The following is a 21,303-nucleotide window of genomic DNA, read 5'->3' as shown; positions in this document are numbered from 1 at the left end:
GGTAGTAATAATGAACAAGTAGAATTGTTGGTGGCTCCTCTGGTGGGTCCTAAAAATTCAGAGGGTGAAGAAGACTCTGACTTTTCCTCTTAGAGAAAAAAGTAAATCAGGAAGTCTTGTCTCTAGCAGAACCAGAACAAGAGGATGAAGTAAATCAGTGATTCAGGCTCCTTTAAGAAAAACTGTGGGACTGTTGGGAAAGCTGTCTGTGTGCATGTACTGTTTACTAAATGTGAGTTATTGACTTGGAAACAGGATGTAGCATGTCGTTGTAACAATCCAAATGATACGCATTTTTATTATTAAATCTGTGATGATGACACGTAACCCCAGCTGGGGAGATACATAAGTTTGGTTAGAAATTTGTTTATTTGTGAAGAAAAAAAAGAGTAGTTCTAGAAAAAGCAAAAGAAGGACTGAATAGGAGAAAAGTTTTAGATCAGAAAACTGGGGGAGCAGGAATATCAAATCCTGATAAACCTCTCCCTAAAGAAGATCTTGAATTGAAGATGTTGGATTAAAAGGAGTAAAAGTGTTGGTTTTATATGGAATTCATAATGGAGTGGCAAAAAAGATGTCTTGCAAAGTTTTATGAGGTAAAGCAGGGAGACAAGAGACTCTCCATGAGCTTTTTAGGAGTAGTTGTGTGAAGTGGCTCATAAAAGGACAAACTTGGACCTGGAGAGTGAGGGTAACAGGATGTTGCTCAATATTCTCTTAACTGGACAGCTGGCACTGGATATTAGGAACCTGTTTGGCAAAAAAAAAAAAAAATGGTCCATTTGTCATTAGTGGGAGTTACTTCTGTTTTACCCGAATGTGCTTTTGGTCTTGCCCTGACATGCAATATGTGTTACAGTAAGTCTCACATTGCCAGTGCTCATTTTGAACAGAGTCTTGGTCTTGCTTCGTTTTAGTTTTTCTAACTGCATACATAACTGCAACAGCTGAAAAAAATTGGACAGTATTCGGCAAAATCAAAATTCTTAGCAAATTCGCCATACCACATTGGGATTAATATGCTGTGGGAGGACCTGGAAAGAGATACTGAGCCATGTATTTGACCAGTTGTAGTCACTTTGGAGCCATTCAGTTTTTCTGGATTTTGTGGAATTTGGTGACTGTTTCCTGTGGAAAATTTATTCTAATAGTTAAAAATTTATTCTACTAGTGAGAATATCACAAATTACGAAATGCATACTTGCAAGAGGTAGGTTGAATAAACCTGTATAAACACTACCCTTGCAGTTGGGAAAGGCAACAGAAACTCCAAGGGGTGTATGTGGGGAATTTTACTTTGGTTTATTCAAAATAGTTGCTACAATTATCCTGCTGGCAAAGTTACATAAGAAGGCCTCAAGCTGTGTTACAAAAAGCCTTAAAAAATACTAGCCCTGTAAGCATGACTCATTCCTTTCTCCACATGCTTAGGTCCCTCTGTTGCCAAATAAATCTGTGTTATAAGAGGGAGCTCTTAGTCATTAGGGCAAGGAATTTCCACCATGAACCTGACTTCTGGTCAGTGTATTTTTAAGTACTATTCACTGTTAGTTGTTTAAAATTAATTTTTGAAATAAAATATTTTCTGCTTTTCCCCAACATGTTTTTCCTTAGGTCTTATTCTAGCACATCAATAGAAGATGCTATGAAAAAGGGAGAAGAGCCCCCTACTCCACCTCCAAGGCCACAAAAATCACATTCCAGAGCTTCCTCTTTGGATCTGAACAAAATATTTCAGCAGAACACACAAGGTAAAGTTTGCTTTCTTTGCTCCTTCTGAGACCATTCAGGTTAGCTGCATGCTTGGCAACTTGATCTGTTTGCAGAAATGCTTAGCAATATGTGCATATGCTGGCCTTTGCTGCAGACAGTAATGCACTGCAGAACAGGAGTTCTGCTCGTGCACTTGCTTGTGTTACATTGTCACTGAGGGGAAAAATCACTGTTTCTATAATTAAGGTGATTATAATGTTTTCTGGCACAGTGATGGGAAGCTTAACATATGGTAGTCTGTCATCACTGACTGTATAACTAGTCTGGCTGTTGAGACAACTCTTATCAGTAACTACAGTATAATTGATTTTTATTACTATTTATTTTTTGTAGTTCAGAAGCAGGAAGAAAACCCTTAATGTTTAAACTGGGAGAAAGAAAGCAAACATTTTTGATGTTAAAGTCTAACATATGCCTGAGAACAATCAGAAGCCACTCTGAATAAAAAAAAAAAAGGTGATTTCTTTTGACATGGGTGCATGTTGAGGGGAGAGAAAGAAAATGTAGACTAGTAGCTGGGGTGAACTGAAAGAAAACGGCTTTTCAGCACGCTACCCTTCGAGTGTGCCTCTTGCCTTGAAGTGGGAAGAGGAGCTGTTTGTTCAGGGCAGCAGTCAGCCAGCGTGGCTGAGCTTCAGCAGTGTCCTTGAAGCAGACCAGGGGTTTGTGTGCTGCACACCAATCACCTGACTCAAGGACCAGCTTAAACACAGTCATGCTTATGCTTCAGAAGAAAGCCAAGGTTTGCCTGTGTCAAGGAATGTTTAACTGGGCTCTCTAATGTGGTTCTTGGAGTAGAAAAGAGTTTTACCTCCTGCTATATGTGACTTTTTTGTGCAAACACTAGAGAGAATTCAAGAGTCCTGCTATGTGTGCTGGTCTCTGAAACTCAATAGGAATAAACTTTTTTTTTTTTTTTTTTTTTTTTTTTTTTTTTTTTTGCCTTACACAGCGGAGTAATTCCTTAACTTTGTTCCTGTTGAGGGATCTGGTGCCTCTAATTTTGATTTTGTTATACATCAAAATAAAACCCAAACAGAGCCAAGTGCACATTTTCTACTGCAGCAAATCTTCTTGGAATCCAGATAACAAGTATAACTGGAAGGAAACTGGAAAGAAATAAACTTGGGTTTAAATTTCGCTTGGAACACAAATGAAAGAAGAATGTAAATTCTTGAAGTCATTCTGTGAATGAAAATGTACATCTTGCTTTTGCAGTAGTTAATTTTGAAAGTCACAAAGTGGTTTCTTTTGGAGAAGTTAACAAACTGTGTGCAGTTTTGAGTACCACATTATAAAAAAGACATGAAGCCATTAGAGAGTGTTCAGGAGGGCTACAAAGATGATGAAGGGTCCGGAGGTGAAGCTGTATGAGGAGCAGCTGAGGTGGCTTGATCTGTCCAGCCTGGAGAAGAGGAGACTGAGGGGAGGCATCTTTGCTGTCTGCAACTTTCTTGTGAGGGGAAGTGGAGGGGCAGGCACTGATCGCTTCTCTGTGGTGACAGTGACAGGACTCAAGGGAATGGCCTGAAGTTGTGTCAGGAGAGGTTTAGGTTGGATATCAGGAAAAGGGAAAAGGTTCTTCACCCAGAGGGTGGCTGGGCACTGGAACAGTCTCCCCAGGGAAGCGGTCATAGCACCAGCCCTGAGTTCAAGAAGGACGTGGACAATGCCCTCAGGCACATGGTGGGACTGTTGGGGTGTCCTGTGCAGGGCCAGGAGTTGGATTTGATTATCCTGGTGGGTCCTTCCCAACTCAGGGTATTCTATACTTCTGTGTATATGTAGCATGACTAGAATAATCCTATTTCAGTGCATTAGTTTTTGTCCTACTAATTCTAGTTCAGAAATAATTGTAGTTTGGGGAGATCGGTGGCTAATCTGATTCCAGACCCACAAATGAATGCTCAGCAGTACTGAGTTTTTTTTTCAATTCCACATGGGTCATGTTGATCTTATAGGTATAATTTCTTCAATTGTAAAGCCATCTGTGCTTTGAGGTATTTGTTTTGTTTATTTCAAGTTTAAAAGGCAGAAAAAGAAAAATACTTCAAGTAAATTCAGTTAAGACTGTGGTGAATCCCTGTTATGGGCACTGGATTTTTTTTGTTTGTTTTTTGTTCTTCATTTACTGCTGCTATATCATGTTTGTCATCATCTTATTATGCATTTCTCCTAGCCAGTATACACACAGAATATTTATCTGTGATGGCTGGGATGTCCAGCAATGGATTAGCCATAGAAATGTGCTTTACAACTGTTGCACTGGGAGGTAACTGGACTGGAAGAAGGCACCTTCATAGCTGCACTTCTCTGGGTTGCTGCAACAAGTGTTAACCAGGACAGACATAAAAAAGCATGAGAACTTATTGAAAAGCACCCTTTCTGAAATATTCAAATGAATTTCTGTTAAGAGACAGAAATCTCTTCTGTTTTTATTCATGTAGTCTTTATGTTAGAGAATGCTGCTGCATTCTCAATGTATTTCTTTTTGTTGAATGTGTAATCTCTGGCATTTGGCCTGTGTTCATGTTAAGAAAATACTTGGCTAGAGTTTATGCATTCCTGGAAGGACAACAGCAGGTTTTAAGTAGAAACAAAAATGTCATTTTAAATGCATACATGACCTAGTTTACTTCTTCATTTTTCCCCTAGCCCAGTCTCTAGTCAGATACAAGTCAAGAGCTCCCAGAGTAAGACCTGGGTATTGAGGAGGCCAAAACTGGGGCAGCTCAGAGCCCAGAGATCCTACAGCAGAGCCCCAGCCACCTTCTAGCCTCAACAGCAGCAGTAAGCTAAGAGTCTGCCTTGGGGGGACTCCGGGGCTGGGACAAGTCAGTTTGAGTATTAAAACCTGAAAATACATCCATTGTCTTCTGTTTTGTTCAGTTCTGTTTGCTACCCATGACAGCCAATAAAGAATTTACTTCTGGGCAGTGACAACAGTCTGAGTCTTATTGGATTCATACAGTTCGCTCTTAAATACATTTTATTTCCCATTTAGTTTCATTTCTGAGTCACATAACTACTTTTAATTAACAGTTCTGTTGAACAAAGGATACTTGTTAGGAAAAGAGAATTTGCTTTGATTAAATGACAAGCTTGTCATAAACAGCATAGTTTTGTGTTATCTGAAACCAGATTGAACAAAACAGCCATATAACTATTTACAAATGAAGTTTTGACTGGAGATTTTCAGCACTCATTTGCTTTGGAAACTCACCTCCTGCTGTGGCTGTCCCTGTGGTGAAGAACATGTGGAATGCAGGCACCATTTTTTACATAGGCTTTTAAGGAAACACTCACTGTAACTTGGATTCTCTGTTTCTGGGGTGCTGGTTTCAACCAGCAACAAAGGGCTAGTATTCTGGGGATTTTTCTCCCTTTTAAAATGTGAGGTGTTAAGTTCCACCCTAGATCAGGTGGAAACACAGCAAGCATTTTATTGCAAGTGCAGTATTTTCTGTCACAAATGATGTTTTCCTGACTACAGTCAGATCTGTAAACTGTACTTAGGACTGCTGGGCTTAGCGATGGCTGCCAGACAAGAAAACGTCCTGTTTGTTCTAATTTGGTGCTCACAGGAAAGGAACAAGGGAATAGAATTTATTGGTGTGCATCAGCATTCCCATCAGTGATATAAGTGTGTCCCCACATCACTCCTGTATTCCTTCACCTACATGTTCACCTAAGTTGAATTCTTTGTATTTCTAAATGGTTTTAAGTCTACATGTAAAATGAAAGAGTTCATAACTGTGCTGGAAAGGGGATTTTGAGAATTAAAATTATTGTTGCTGTGGGGTCATGGATGTTTTGATACAAACAAACCCAAACAGTAACCATAATACTGTTGTCCCAGTTGTTTTCAGGAATATTTTTTCAGCTAGATTGTCTTTTTAGCTGAGTGAGCCAAATGCAAGTGACTTTCCCTTTTGTACATGTAACTGAATACAAAAAAGCCTGCAAAACTTAACCTAGATAAGCATGATTACTGTATTATCTTCTGTATTCTTTTATCCTTAATTGTATTTGCTAGGAAATGTCTGTGCCCATTGAGGTTAGCTGTCTGAAAGATGTATTTGCTAAAGATGAGCTATTAATGGCTGGTGCAGTTATGTTTTTGTGTTACCAAAAGTACAGATTTCTTAAAAATTTTATTTGAAAGCTGAAGTGACAAGGGGGAACTTAGAAAAATAATGTTCTTATTTTAAGGCTGAATTTAATTAAGTCATTAATTTTGAGGATTCCCTCCTCTCGTTGCTCTTACATTAGTCCTGATTTAATAAAATCCAGCTACTTTCTTGGGGTTTTGTTTGTGTTGTAATACTGTACTCTCTTATGTGTTACTGCTGTGTTTATTAATCAGACCATTGAACATTAAATTAAGAAGATGAAAATTCTGAAGGACTTTTATTTTAGAGACGAGATAATGGCAAATACCCTCACCAAATATGGCATTTCACAAATTATTGTTTGCATAGGGTACAAGAGCGCTAATATTGCAAACTTAATTGAGTGAGGAGTGTAGAGTCATGTGAGTGACTGGTTGTAAGAGTTGTGACAAATTTGAATTAAAAATGTCCTGTATGTAGAGCACAGAGAACACAAATTGAGCTGCTATTTGTATTTTTCTCTATGAAGTACATTTTAAAAATAATTGCTGCAAAAATACTTTCTTGAATCAGAAAATAATTTTTTTTCTTTTGGGACTCAGGCCCTGATCTGATACTGGAGCTGTTGTTTTTTTCTAGTCTTACTCCCTTTCAGAATATATTTGATTACTGAACTGAGCTTATTCTGAATAAAATATTCATGTCTTCCTTCTGATTTGAATGGAAGCATTTTGTGCCTGTCAGCCTTTTACAATTTTTTATGAAGGATTTATAGGTTTACAACTGTGTAACTTCTTTATCCAACTGGACAAGAACATAATTAAGGTTAAATAAGAAGGAGAAAATAGTGAGAATATATATGGATGAATAGTTATTACATAACAGGAATCTGATGGGGTAACGTATTTTTGCATTTTTAGATTTCTGTATATATCTCTAAGGGCTGAGTCTGGACAGTACTTTACTGGGGTGAATCTTACCTGCCTTTCAAGTGTAGCTGCTTTTTTAAAAATTTATGTGAATGAATTGAACTTTTAAAAAATTATATTTTCCCATTTATCTAAGCTTAGCTCTTTCAGGGATTGAGGAATGATTTACAGTCTATTTTCATCCTGTTGCAGGTTGTTAAAAATTAAATTTTAATCCAAAAGCTCTTCTACAGAAAACTGTGAAGGTTGAAATGTTCTTGACTAGCCCTACCAGCCCCACTGATCTTTTTCATGATCCCATGGGAGTTACTCTGTTCTGTGAAAAAATGTTCATCCATCATGGAACAGCTTTATAGGTTCAACAAGATAGGATCTGTTGTGTCTCATGTGGAACAGGGATCAAGGTACTTCCCTTGTGAGGAAGACCCTGGAGATGCAGATGTCCCCAGGAAGTCTGTGAGCTACAGGAGGGACCAGAGGGGTGATGACTGGTAGCCCCCTGCTCTTCCTGGCTCCCATGTGCCCTTTCTGAGTGTGTGCACATTGGAAGTGGTCACAGATGGCCAGTGCTGGAACCTCCAGCTCTGCCCCCAGGTCTCCGGGGGGAAGAAGTTGTGGCAACATGGATCTGTAGGAGGTAGGTAGAGGGACTGTGCCTCCCTGTGGGTGGAGAATGAAGCTAAACATGAAGTGAGACAGAACAAAATCTTGGATAGTTTTGTTTAAGGGCAAAGGGAGGAGGGGGAAACAGTCCCAGATAGAAAAGAAAAGGGTAGAAAAGGAAAGGGTAGAAAAACCAGTAACTAGAAAATAAAATGGTTTAAGGAAAATGAGGGATAGGGAGGTAAAAATACAGATGTGGATATATGACTTAAACCAGAAAACAGATGTTAAAAAAAAATCTGTTTTACAGAATTTCTTAACACATGCTGAAATGAATGGATAGGAGATTAAAACCAGACATAATAAAAAATCCTCTAATGATATTTTGCTTGTTTGATTCGGAAGTGACCCACCAGATACATTAGAACACAATGTTCTAAATGGTCACACCTGTGAATTGATAGTGCAAAAACATTAATTACTTAAGGCCTGGCTATATCTTTTCCTAATTACTTGGAAAGTACATGGGTAATTTTCCACTCACTTAAGGTACAAATAACGTTCTCTATAGTTAGCATTGAAACAGACCTGTAACAAGAGTGTGTGTCTCTAATATCAGTGTGTGCATCATTTGCTGTGACTGCCAGCTGAGCAGGCTCCCAAAACTAACTGTGAGAAGAGAGGTCATTCTGCCAGTGGCAATGATTTCTACAGCATTTCTACAAACCTGGTAACAAAGTTAATGTCAGGAGTCTAAAACAGGTGGGTTTTTTTTTTTTTTGCAATGCTATTACCTTCCAAGGAGACATTAGCAAGAATTATTGAAACAGATCCCTGGATCAGTGGTATTTCACAACCACCTTACTATAATCCTTTATTAAATTTATATTCCTGGCTACAGCTTTACAGGGTTTTGTTTGTTTGTTTGTTTGGGTTTTTTGGTGTTTTGTTTTTTTGTTGGGTTTTTTTTTTTGGGTTTTGGTGTGGGTTTGGTTTTTTTTGGTGTTTTTTTTTTTTTTTTTTTTTTTTGACATAGCAGTGAGAATTAATAAATCAGATATCTTGAGAAATGGTTATTTCACAATCACAGTAATGCTGCTGTCAGGAATGTAAATAAATGAATTTGTGCAAAGAATGTTGTCGATGTTAGGGGATAACCAAGTACTAATTTCTCTGAACAAGAATAGAAGTTCAGTAAGGAGGTAAACAGAAACCAGCTTAGACACAGAACTTCTCTGTGCTCTGCCTTTGGCAACAGAAGCAGGAAAAGTATCTCAAAAACCTCTCAAGAACAGTGGAAGGGTGAAAATGCTGGCTTTCCTGAGGAACCAAAGCCTTAGGTACTTGGGAATAGAATAGTAGTAGAAGAATAATTCATTCTGTTAGCTTATCTTTTTGAGCTGACTGCAGTATCGTACTCCCTTTGCTTACTGATAAATTTAATTGGTTGGTGTTTTGTTAAACCTGCTCTGGGAGCTCAGGACTTTGAAGCAGCATAAACTGATGGAAATCTACCATGCAACCAGCCTCTCCTTTGATCCAACAGTACTGTAGCATCCACTTGAAAAATGCCAAATACATCAGCCAGACTCTCTTTTGACTTGAGATGAGGTCAGTCTCCTTGGATAGGCAGGATTTCGTTTCAGTTTGGTCTGCAAGGTACAAAATGGCCCTTGACCCAGGAAATGCACCCTTCCCTTCTTTCAGGAGACTGCTTACTTGTGTGTTCAATTCAGATGGGAACAAGGGTGTACATTTTTTCCATCCAAAATTTAACTTGTCTGAGGTGATTTTGAAGCTAAGGTGATAGACATCTAAAACAAAGATGTCATCCAGATGTAGGGAATTAATATTATTAAATATCTGACATGGAAATATTTCATGAAATGTAGTTTTATATGCTGCTGTTCCAGTATTAATTTTCAAAAATAGCAGGCATCCAGAAGCTCAGTGTATTGTGGCAGTTTTTTTTTCAATACTGAAAGCCAAGAGCTTAAGTGACTGTCATTGGGTAAGAGAAGTACAGCACCTTGCTCTTATATTGCTCTAAAGGATCCCGTGGGCCCAGATTCATTCATCCTAGTTTTGGGATTCTCCACTGCTGCTATATCTGGTAACTTAAAGACCTACTTCCACAGGTTTATGTGGGCTGTTACAACTTCTATTTTTCCTTCATCTTTTCTTCCTACGTCAAATAAGTAAAGGAGTTATCTGAGTGGTTCCTAGGATTGTCATTTTTCACTGCCACAAATAATGATTAAGTGCTGAGTGGTGTTGTCTGCTAGGGAGGCTGGAGGCAAAGTGGTCAGATAAGATGGCATGACCAGTTCTCAGGGTATACAATTGCAGCCTGCTGTTTGTTTTAAAATATTAATCTACCTTCAGATTGGAAAACCTGTTTTTTTAATCTGCTGTGGTGTCATGTTAGTACTATCAGACCTTTGTGGTTGCCAAAATAGGGCAGAAAAGTGGTGTTGGAAAGTTTCCATGCAGATAATCCGTCTTAAAATGTAAGCATGCTAAGTAAAGAGCCATGATTTTTGAACTGAAAACACTATCTTTGTGGGAGTGACTAGTGCATGAAAATGCTGTCAGAATACATCTGATATGGATACTTAAATCTGTTTTACTGGTACCTGCATGGGCTTTCCACAGTGCTCTCCGTAGGATTTGCCTTATATGATGGGGCTTTGAGCAGTCTGGTCTAGGGGAAAATGTCTCTGCTTGTGACAGGAGGGTTGGATTGAGCTGATCTCTAAGGTCCCTTCCAGCCCAGGCTGTTCCACAATTCTGTGACTCAGCCTGGTTTGAATGCCAGCAAGTTGCTCAATAGCAAGAGGACCTGTGCAAGGCCCATCCAGCTCCCTGGGCTTCTGCACAGGGTGAAGACTTGTGTTCAAAGATCAGGGACATCAGCTTCTCCAAACTCTGAGGTGTACACCTGCAAGCACATTTGTTTATTTGTCTGTTTGCTGCTCGGCCCCAGGGTACTTGCTTTTATTTTGGAAACAGATCTTCCCCTCTTTTTGTGTTTCCTCTGAGATAAGTGGTGCTGCTACCTCTGACAGCAAGAGCTGATCTGTGCCAGGCACTGTCCCAGGAAGGAGAGAAGAGCCCTATTCCAGGCTGTTTGGGAACAGCTGGATAGTATGAGTCACCTGCCACAGCACACGAAAACCCACGAGTGTCTGTTCATGCTGCCCTCTTTTAGGATAGTAGCACCAGAGAAGGCTGAGGCCTGGGGGTTTCTTTGTAGGTTGTTACAAGTCCTCCAAAGTCAGCTAACTTTCACTGGTAATTGTGCTCACATAAGCATGATTTCCCTCTAACAACAGGCCAAAGATCTTCTGCAACAGCAGGAATTCTATGAATATTTCATGAGTAGCTTAAGCTAGAATTTTTAGGATTAAAAAGAAACTGGGTCAAATGCACATGCTGTAAGCATCTAACTTCTTTAATGCTAGATTCCTATATGTTGCATTTTGAAAGCTGAAGAAGGAGGTTTTGTGTAGTGGCTTATTTTGTGCCATGATGGGTGTTTTTTTCATTGGACTATTTTATGGAACAATTACTTTTCCCTTTGGAATTTTGTGGGCCAAATCCCAAGAGACTCATGGAGTTTCACAGTATGTCCAGTGACTTCAGAAGATGCTTTTCCAACATGTGGTGTCTGAGCTAGGTGTTGTTTTCAAATATTGTCACAAGCTGTAAATGCCAAAGCCACTGCCAGTCCGCAGCTAAATGAAGTAATAACTTGAAGTTCAGATTAAAGAAAATGAAGGTTTCTTCCTTTCTAAAGATCACAGGAGAGTGAGAAAGTTGCACAGGAGAGATGGAGAATGTAGTTGCCACATCATGCTGTTATTGCAATGGTCTTATAAACAGAACTAATTAAATGCAAGAGAAGGGATCCTGATGACTGTTTTTTCAAATCTCTCTTTACACCTGTAGGTGTGTTAGTGGCTCCCTGGCATAACTTTGGTTCTGTTTTAGTTGCTTTAACTCTCTCTTTGGTATTGTGTGTCATATTAGGCTACATTTTATAAGATACAAGAGACGATGAAGCAGAAAATGGAAAAAACCCACCAGTGTATTATAAGTCTCTTTGGAGCTGTAAATAATCAATATGACAGTTCTCAATGTTATCACACACAGTTGTACTCTCATGTCACAATTATCTGTAATGGTTAGTATCTTTTTTCTTTTTATTTTCAGCCATATAGACATTTTTAGATTTGATGTATAAAATATGTAAATGGCTAAGCTATAAGACAGCTCTTAATGGTCTTTGTGGTCTTTTTAAAATATGTATGGAAATAGAAAGTGTATAAATGTAATTGACTGCTTAGCATTATTGTGCTAAAGAGCATTTCTAAGTTGAATACTGTTGGAGGTTTTTTTGTTACACAAAAGTACACCAGTGCAAGATGGGCTGTCTGGTGTCTTTGCCAGAACAAGTGCTGAGCATTCAGTGCAACAGGAGGTTGGGGAGGGTAACCCAGTTAGTCCTGGTTGATGTCTCTGTGCCAGCCTAGTCCTCCTCTCTGCCTCCTCACAGTTGCCTTTGGAAGCTATCATCTGTCCTCTAGTTTTGTCTCTTTTAGGTATTTTAAGAAAACTAAAAATTACTCCATTGTACCTACATGATGATTACCCTCCTTTTTGCTGGCTCAAACTCAAAGCTGACATGATGTTGTCTTACAGGGGCTTGATCAAACTTTTAGGATTTGTCTTCCTCTTCCCTCTGAAATATCTCTACTGAGTAATAGCATGCAAATACAAAATATAAAACCAAAGAAATGGGATTTATTTTTGATTCATTTAGGCTTTTGTTCTATTAATTCCATGGCAGATGATTTCTTTTTAAGGCTGTACTCTATCAGGGAGTGTGTTTTATCCAGAGTGAATGCTAGTGTCTACATTGGGTGTCACTTTTAAGAAGGGCAATATTTTTAATGACAAAGAGCAAAGTCCAAAGAACAAGTAGACCCTGTTTCTGGGTTTCTTTAACTGGAATCAGATTGCTTTACCTACAGATTTTGTGGCTGACTGGCTTCTTTCTCTGCTTTTTATCATAACATTTGAGGGTTTACAGCAATTAAATCACTACTCATTCACTACTCATGAGGTTATTTCAAACAAGCTTTTGCTCAATAAAGATCAAGTTTGGGTTTTGTTATTAAATCTTGAATACTGCCTCTTCACTAGGAGGAATTTCCACTTATCCTGGGAATTAATTCTGGGTTTATTTGGAATTAAATTACAGTGGTTTTGTTTGGATGGGGTTTTTTTATCATCATCATCTTCTTCTTTTCCCACTGTTCAGCTGTGAGGTCTGGCTGGCTGCCCCCACCACCACCTGCACTGCCCCCTCGACCTTCTGTATCTCAGGTATGGACAAACTTTAGTTCTTTGCTGTGTGTTATTTGTTTATTTATGTTACCATCACAGTGGTTAGCATCAGTTGGCTTGGACACAGCAGTTGTTCTTGCTTCCAAGTTAATGAAAATCTGCATTTTGGAGTTCCATGTCCTCCTTCCTGTGTCAATCTGGCCAGTGTATTGCAGAGTCAAATTACAGACTAATTAAACTTCTTTGCAGTGAAGCTGACATGCACCCACTAACTTTTATTTACCTAACTGTAAATAAAAGGCTAAGAAAGTTAGTCTACTAAAATGTGTTTCATGCCTGAAGGCATGGGCTTGATACCTGCTGTTGCTATTTGCTTCTTGAGCTTTAAAAACACTGAGGGCATCTGCTAAGGGAACCATGGCATGGAAGTGTGTGTTGTACCCATGGGCTTAAAAAAATAATGCTGAAAGTAAGCGAATGCCATGTCAGTTATGTTGTTAACTTTCAAACCGTTAGTGGTGTGCTTTTATTTTGCATTTTGGGGGAGTTTTTGGGTTTTGTTTTTTATAGCATGGCACAACTACAGCACAAAACAAATTGACAATATCGTGTATGTCTGCTTCAAGATAATTCTTCACCTTTCAGGAAATCATGGAGGATCGCAATATTTTTCTGTGTTGTTGGCTGTGTTAAGTCTTAGGCAGCAATATGCTTCATGTATTACTCCTTTAGATGAAGTGTATGATAGGAAACAAATCCACAGGGGAGCTGACAGCCCTTACATACAAAAAGCTGGTGAGATACCTTCTTTAGGCCAGAATGGTCATCACTTGAGCTGTGGATCTACCCTTTAAGAGTGGGCTGTTGAACACCTCTTACTGCACAGTGCTTATGATAGAAATGATTGGAGGCTTGTTGCCACACACAGCTCCATCAGCAGCTTGTTGTGCTCTCCTTCTCCCCATCCTTTGCTAGCACTGAGTGCAGTTTCTGCCTTGAGGACTGTAGAACACTCTGGTTTGAGCTTGCATGTTTCCCCAGTCAGGATGGCATTAGCCATGCTGCTACCAGCACACACCCCTTAGTGTCCCCATCACATTACTGCTTTGTCTGACACTCCCCAGAGAGCAGCCTTTCCCTCTGGCTTCCCCAGATCCCACAGCACAGTTCCCTACCTCCCAATCCCAGATCCCACAGCACAGCTCCCTACCTCCCAATCCCAGATCCCACAGCACAGCTCCTTACCTCCCAGTTGTGTGCCTGCAGCAGTTACTGCCGCAACCTATGCCAGCCCTCCTGCCGCTCCTTCAGCTTCCCACAGTGCTGGCTTTTTGCAGTGCAAGCCCTCTTGCTGCTATTGGGAAAAGCACTAAAGACAGCAAATCCTGTTCTCAGGGAACAAAACCATTGGTTTCAAGCAAGGTTCTGTTAATTGTCCAATTTTTTGTCCTGTTATCAGGCTGCGTTTCCTTGGGGAGTGACAACTTAATTTGTCTATGCATGTCTAGCAGCTTCCTAACCAAATACTGAACCAAATGCTCATCCTACACTGGGACATGCAGAATACAGGACCTTCCTAAAATTATAAACACAATAAGATTCTCATGTGAAATTTTTGATCCAATCCTCTCCATTACAAATTCTGGTTTCTAAAAGGAAGAAAGAAAAAAAAAAAAAAAAAGAGTAATTTCTCTGCTCACTAATGAACATGTAGCTGATGCTTTGCTAACGTGTATCACTTACATTTACTTAATTTATATCTGATTATATTTAAAGATATTGACTCAAATATCAAAATACTGTTATACTTATGTCTCTCAAAACTCTATCTAAAACCAGTTCTTGAAAATGTAATACACTTCATGCTCATCACATTGTTTATTTTTTCTCCAAGCATGCCTTTCTGTGATAAAGGTAACAGAGAGTAGGGAAATATGTGTGATGGGGTCATAATTCAGCTGAACTGACCTTTGCAAATAGCATATAAGCAATAGTGAGCATATGGATTACCATAGTCCAGTGGGGCCCCTGATTTAAAGAGCACAGAGAAGTTAGAGAGGGATCTGTTTTCAAAGCTGAGACAGGATCAAGACCTGAAGAAAAAAAGAGCCATGAGGCTGAAATTGCATATTCAGCTTTTTCTTGTTTCAAGATTTACCAAACTTTCCTTAAATTTCTGTTTTAACCTATTTTTCAACAATGTTATTGAAAATCATTCTTTAGTGTTATTTTGCTGTATGCCTGCAGTTAAGCACTGTTAATGACAAATGTAGCTTGGAAGTGAAGCAAACCCTGCATATTTCAGGTGGCTGTGCACCTTATAAGTATGCTCATGATATGGTTATTTTGGCTCAGCTTTGGAAATCAGTTGATGGAGGAGGAGAAGGATATAATTTCTTTCTGAGGTCTATGGTTTTCTATGGATGACTGAGAAGCAGATTGAACCAGTTGGCTCTTCAGAGTGAGATTAAAGGGCTCATGGGATGTAAAGACCAAAGTGCATAACAGAGAGGTACCCAGGGGTAGGTGTTACATTTCAGTGGATCACTAGTCCAGAATATAGAAAGCAGAATATAGAAGTGGCACCTTGACTTTGCTCCTATGTTGCAGTGCTTTTTAGTAGAATTTATTTCAGCCTTTAGGAAAACATTATTTTTCCTGTCAGAACCTCCAAGATAATCCGCCTTGGTAAGTTTCTGAATCACTCGTTATTCAGAGCGTGCCAAACATCTCTACTCATATCACAAATTTCCTCCGTGATGTCCACATCCAACTCTGCTTCCATAGTCCAGGAAGCTGAATTATGAGGGCAAGGACTGTATCACTGGGTGAGCAGAGCACAAGGTGATACAGCTGATGCTGTTGTGGCCATGACTTCACAGCTTAGGGGATGCACAGGCTTACTGTGGCAGGCTTGAGTCTTGGGATGCTGTGAGGATCTGGCCAGTTTATGGCAAATAGCAGCAGGGCTGGCTTCTCTGCTCAGCTTGCTGCTGCCAGCCCATGCTGTTCCACACCTCTGCTGGGCAGACAGCTTTACAGGTGGTGACTGCATCTCTTTTTACTTCTATGACAGTTTTTTGAGCTGGTGGATTTAACGCTGTGTTTCTTTTTTCTTGATGGCCTCTAAAAGGCTATGGTAGTTCCTTCTCAGGATGTGTCTCCATTGCCAAAATCAGCATTTTACTGACTTCATATCAGTCCATCAGCTGTACTTAAGGTTTCTTCAGAGCTTTCACCAGACACTTCTCTGATGCAGTGATGCTTTTATCTGAGGTCCCTATGGTGACTGTACATAACCTGAATAAATAAAGATAGACAAAAGGCCAGTTTAAATAGTGTGGATACATAACTATCATCAGTTCATGATCTTTTAACCCAAATTCCAGCCCATACCTCTCTGCACCCCAAGCCATTTTTAGTTGGTGTTTACAGTAAGATGTTGTGAATTGCAGAATGAACTCTTGTATTAGATTCATCAATTCATACTGCTTTCCTATTAAAAGTCATTCAAGTTTTGTCGCAACTTTGTAAACAGTTATTGGAAAGATTATGTATGAAAAAGCACTTATGCATAGATGAGAGGGTTTTTTTTTGTTGTTGTTATTTTGTGCATAAGGCTGTATGTAACTTCACTGACACCTTCTGTGATCTCTAGTAGCACATCTCACATTTAGCAAGTCTGCAGTAGCTTCTTGGATTTAAGGATAATTTTATCCATATTGTTTTTCCAACTTTATTGGCCATTAATATTTAATATACTACAAGCTGTTGCAGACTTAGGATATTGGCAGTGCCTTACCTCTGCTTATTTCCCATGGCGTGCTGTAGTATATAGAAAAGATAACCTGCAGCTTTTGGAGATACCTACTGTGTTTTTTTTCTGGGCTTGTAGAGAATGGGGTTCAGTGGCTTGGGTAAGTTTTCCTTATCCTGTGTTCCTAACTTGATTGTGAACTGAAGTCATCAAGGAGAAATGGCATCAAGGTGGCCCCAAAACTTTTGTGCAGATCCAGGGCTGTACAGAGAAAATTTATGTAGCATGGAGGTGCAGGGATCATGGTAGGAAGTCAATAGCTATGCAGCTAATTTGCAGTGACACAGATTTCAGATAGAAAATAACATTGGGTGCTCATGAATAACGTTTTGCTGGAGCCAAGCATGTATGCACATTTCATATAAGCCCCTGTTGTTATTTTTTAAATGGAAAACAAAATAGTATTTTATTACTGTTGGCTTTTAAACCTGCAGAAGTCATTTACCACAGCTGTTTTCTCTGGGAGATTTAGTAACCTATTTATGTTAATAGGAATTATGGATGAACACTGAAAAGCAAATATAACTTTAGGATTTTAGCCAACATCAGCTAACTATCTGCAGTGTTGCCCAATTATATCAATGTTCCTTTATTTAAATTACTGTATTTCAGTACTTTCCCGTGCAACAATGAAGGCGTATCTTCAATACTGCTTGTGCTGTATAAGGGAATTTGAAAACAGTGGGACTGGAAGAAAACTCTGTGTATCTTGGCTGAAAAAACTGATGTTCCTGGTCTCTTTTCCCAGAGTCACAGTTTTAAGCCTGTTGGTTTTGTAAATTCACAGTGGTTTGTGCTGCACTTTTATTTCTGGAGACCTTGGGATGTGTTTTTCCCACTGATTCCATGCTGGCAGTTTTGGCAGGCACTGAAAAAATTGTGGTTGAAGGCAAAGCATTCAAGTGAAGTAGAGTAGGTAGGCAGCTGTTAACATTATCACATTCAAGTACCCTGAATACAGTGCAGCTCTGAAGATTAAAATCTCACTGTGTTACATGAGCTCAGAATTCAGCTCTCAGTTCAGTGGCCGTCATTAGATGTTAGATGTTATTGATTTGGTGAAATCCTGGAAATGAAGCACTGCGAGGGGTGATGGGTGGGTCACCCTGCCCAGTCACAGCCCCTGGTGGTGTTGGAAAGCAAAGATATTAGTCTTTTTAACATATGAAATGTTGTGCTCTCCAAATGTTACTTGATACTTCATAGCTCCTTGAAGCTTTTTGGCCATTCATCATCCAGAATTGCAAGTGAAAACTGGGACCCATTTCAAGAAGTTGTCTGCTAACATACCTCCACGTCCTGCTGAATCCGTGGAGAGCCACGAATGTGGCTCAGGCTGGATTTTTAACCATCAGTTACACGTGCCCATGCTGAGACCAAGAGGTGGGGAAGGACTCGCATCCATCCTGCTGAGATCTCTGGGTCTCCAGAGGAGGATGGCCACGTGCAGGCTCTGTTCTGGGAGGTGGTCCAGGTGTCCCCCCCAACTGGTGTCTTTGGCTTAAGCAGAGACACATGGAGGATGAGGTCGGACTTGCTTACAAGGTTGTTTGGAGAAAATACTCAGGCATTCCTTTATTCTGTAAAATTATGTGAGGAATTTCAAGTGCTGGCAGGACACCTTGAATTTTACAGGAAGGAACTTTTCTGTTACATAAATAAAAATTACCCCCGCAAAAAAGTGAAGATTTTGCTTTTGGCACCATGCAATTTTATACATGGTGGTACTCTCCCAAATAACTATTTTATATTAAATGAAAGGAATACATTTTAGCTTGCATTTACAGCCGCCATGCAAGGAAAGGTTGGGATTTTTTTTTAATTATCTCCATGGTTTTGGCTGCAGAATAACATATGTTGTATAAGCCGTGCAATAGGTACTGAAGAAACATGTAACAGTAATGAAACTGAAAGTCTTCTATAACATGAAAGATTTTGCCATCTGCCACTTTAATATAATACAAATGGATTATCTTCCTCTCATGAAAATTATGTATTAAATCTAAGACAGCCAGAGAAAATAAATTGCAATTTAAGAAGTGGTGGAAAGTAGCACAGTTAAAATTGAATTTGAGGAATAGTTGATGGATGCTGTAAAATCCTTTCAAAAGAGGTTTCTGGAAGAGTGGAAGAAGGCGAGTATCTTAATTAAAATGTGTTGTAACAATTTTTTAATTTGGCTTCACATTTATCATAACAACAAAGAAAGAAGCTAAGAACCCAATGCCTGTATCTCTAGTGGAATGCCCATATGCCTTTCTAGCTTACGTTAATCTGGTTTTGTGGAAGTTGAAGTATTAAAACAGATTGTTAATGCTTCCATCTGGGTCCTATTCTTTCCTTGTGAATGAGCTGAACATTGCAGCAATTTGTTTGTATTTACTGCTTTTCTCCTCAACCTTATCACCAGCCCTCAGATAGCTCAGGGAAAGAAAAAGCTTATCAAAACTTCAGGGCTGCACAGTGCTGAGAAAGCAGGCAGCACACTAAGACCGTGGCAGCTTGTTGCATTTGCATCCCTGTGGGGCTTTTTTTCTATTTCATTATTTTCAGTTTTTGTAATAAGCAATAAAAAGAATTGATTATTCAGTGTGGGATGCAGGAGACTCACAGCAACTGGAATTGAGATGTCTTGACTTCCCAGAAATTGGCTTTAAGCACAAAAATACGAGTGTTTAGAAAGGAGCAAAGTACCTCTTAATTGAACTTACGCAGAGATGATAGAAGATTGCAGTGGGCACATGCAGAGCGTTAAGCATATTTAGTAGCCTACTTTTCCTTACAGATAAGCTGTTCTCAACACTTTTTTTGCAAAGCTAAGCAGTGGCACTATATAGGTAATTACTATGGGCTACTCCAGTGAATGCACAAAGAGAATATCATTTCTGTGAGTAGTACCAGTGACTACAATGGGACTATTTCCATGTGTAAAGTTAGCCTGGAGCATAAATGTGGGCGAAATTGAATTGTGGCAATGATTGAATATATATACTTGACCTCTTGAGAAAAGGCTATCAGGTAACAGAAATTACGAAAGCTTGGTGTAGATCTTCTATTCTGGAAGATCAGTTACGCATTGTCTTGAAAAGTGGGTGTGTAATCTACATGTAATCCAGCACTGAACTGGAAAGAACTGGAAATGTAAGTGAAGAACCAGTTGTTAAGATATTGTGTTCTCTTACAGTTATGAAATTTTTCATCTGAGGCTCTCGAAGCACTCAGTGCTTGAGTGAGAATTACGTATTCTTGCAGAAAGGTACTGTTAAGTATTGTCACATGGAGCAGTGAGGAGATTATCAATGGCTGGTCAGGGATCATGCGATGAAATAATGAGCATTTGCAACTCCTAATACTCTTCTTAACGATGAGGAGTTATTTGTTCTAATGCTCAATTTTGGCCATAGGCTGCAGTTTGGGCTCTATCTGTGGCCATTGCACAGAAACTTTGTTGGCCAGTTCTACCTTCTGCCTGGAAGAATGAGAAGGGTATGGCTATTCCTAGAAAAGTCAAGACCGTGCTAAGGAAACAGGAGACACTGTCTGCTAATGTAACTGGACTGCTCTCTGCAAAGAGATTCTCTTCAGGAGATTGGGAATAGAGCACTCTCTTGCTATTTTCTGTGGTTTCTTACCCTGCTTCCCAAAATCAAGATACCCATAGGCCTGGTCTGCAGACTCTGCAATGCACTATAAGCAATGCAGATGACCAGGATATTCTTTGCCCATCTCCTGTAAACCTGTATGTATTCCCAGCCATACCAGCCAGCACAGCAGCATTTTCAGGATGTGAGACACCCTCCATTGAAGCACTTCTACACTACCATAAATGGAGTTTCCCTTGGAAGACCATAATGCATAATTTATATTTAATAAACCAATGGTGAAGAATTTAAACCCAAAAATAATTGTGCCAAGATGTGTGAAAATTTAAGACATTTCTGTGATTGGAGGGAGGTAATTTATTGCCATGTTTCTGAATGAGTTGTGGGCAGACTATGCTAAGCATGGTATTAAAATGATGAAGAACTAAAGGGAATTCACTTCAGCTGCTTCTGAAGGACATCCTTTTCCTGTACTCCACTAGAGGACCAGAGTACTGCTGAGTCAGGCTCTCTCTGCCCAATACCCACAGGCTACAAATACCCCACATCCAAATCAGTGAAGGAAATCTGCGAAGAATCCTTCACTGCCAAAAGAAAAAGCAGGAGTTATTTTTTCCTTTAAAATCTGTGTGGGGACCGTGGGGGGACGCATCAGCTTGCAGATATATTCACAAAGCCTTTCAGAGAGGACTTTGCTGGGTCGGCTGCATCAGCAAACCTTTGCAGGGATGCACGAAGCATGTGCCAAGCACTCAGAAGTGTCCTGTCCCACGTGCCACTAGGTGGCAGTTTAGGGACACGGCAGTCACTTGGTTTTATTCATTATGCAGGAGCTGCATCACCAGAACTAGGGGATTTTTTTTTTTTTTTTTTTTTTTTTTTTGGGTTTTTTTTTTGTTTTTTTTTTTTTTCTTTTTTTGGTCGGATGTAGCTATTTCTTTATTTTTACCTGCCCCTGCACCGCTGGCTGCCGAACTTTGCCATCTGCATGTCCTGGCAGGGAGACCTGGCCAACCCAGTGACCCAGCCGCAGCCAGCGGGTACCACAGCCCTGAGCATGGGCTGCAGGCTGGCCCTGGCAGACACATCACAGCACCCAGCTCGCAAAACATGTC

At 39.7% G+C, this 21,303-nt stretch overlaps 1 protein-coding gene across 1 annotated transcript in view; it reads left to right on the top strand.

The window, feature by feature from the left end:
• Window positions 1–21,303, top strand: part of REPS2 (RALBP1 associated Eps domain containing 2) — a 95,209-nt gene that overhangs the window by 60,562 nt on the left and 13,344 nt on the right. Inside the window, exons 13-14 of the mRNA XM_053935566.1 lie at window positions 1,615–1,751; window positions 12,744–12,808. Coding sequence (XP_053791541.1) covers window positions 1,615–1,751; window positions 12,744–12,808 — 202 coding nt within the window. The remainder of the gene's footprint in view (window positions 1–1,614; window positions 1,752–12,743; window positions 12,809–21,303) is intronic.

The sequence above is a fragment of the Vidua chalybeata genome, chromosome 2, assembly GCF_026979565.1.
Source record: "Vidua chalybeata isolate OUT-0048 chromosome 2, bVidCha1 merged haplotype, whole genome shotgun sequence".
NCBI classification, from domain to species: Eukaryota; Metazoa; Chordata; class Aves; order Passeriformes; family Viduidae; genus Vidua; species Vidua chalybeata.
Note: the sequence above shows the minus strand (reverse complement) of the source record. Positions and strands in the feature narration are given on the sequence as shown.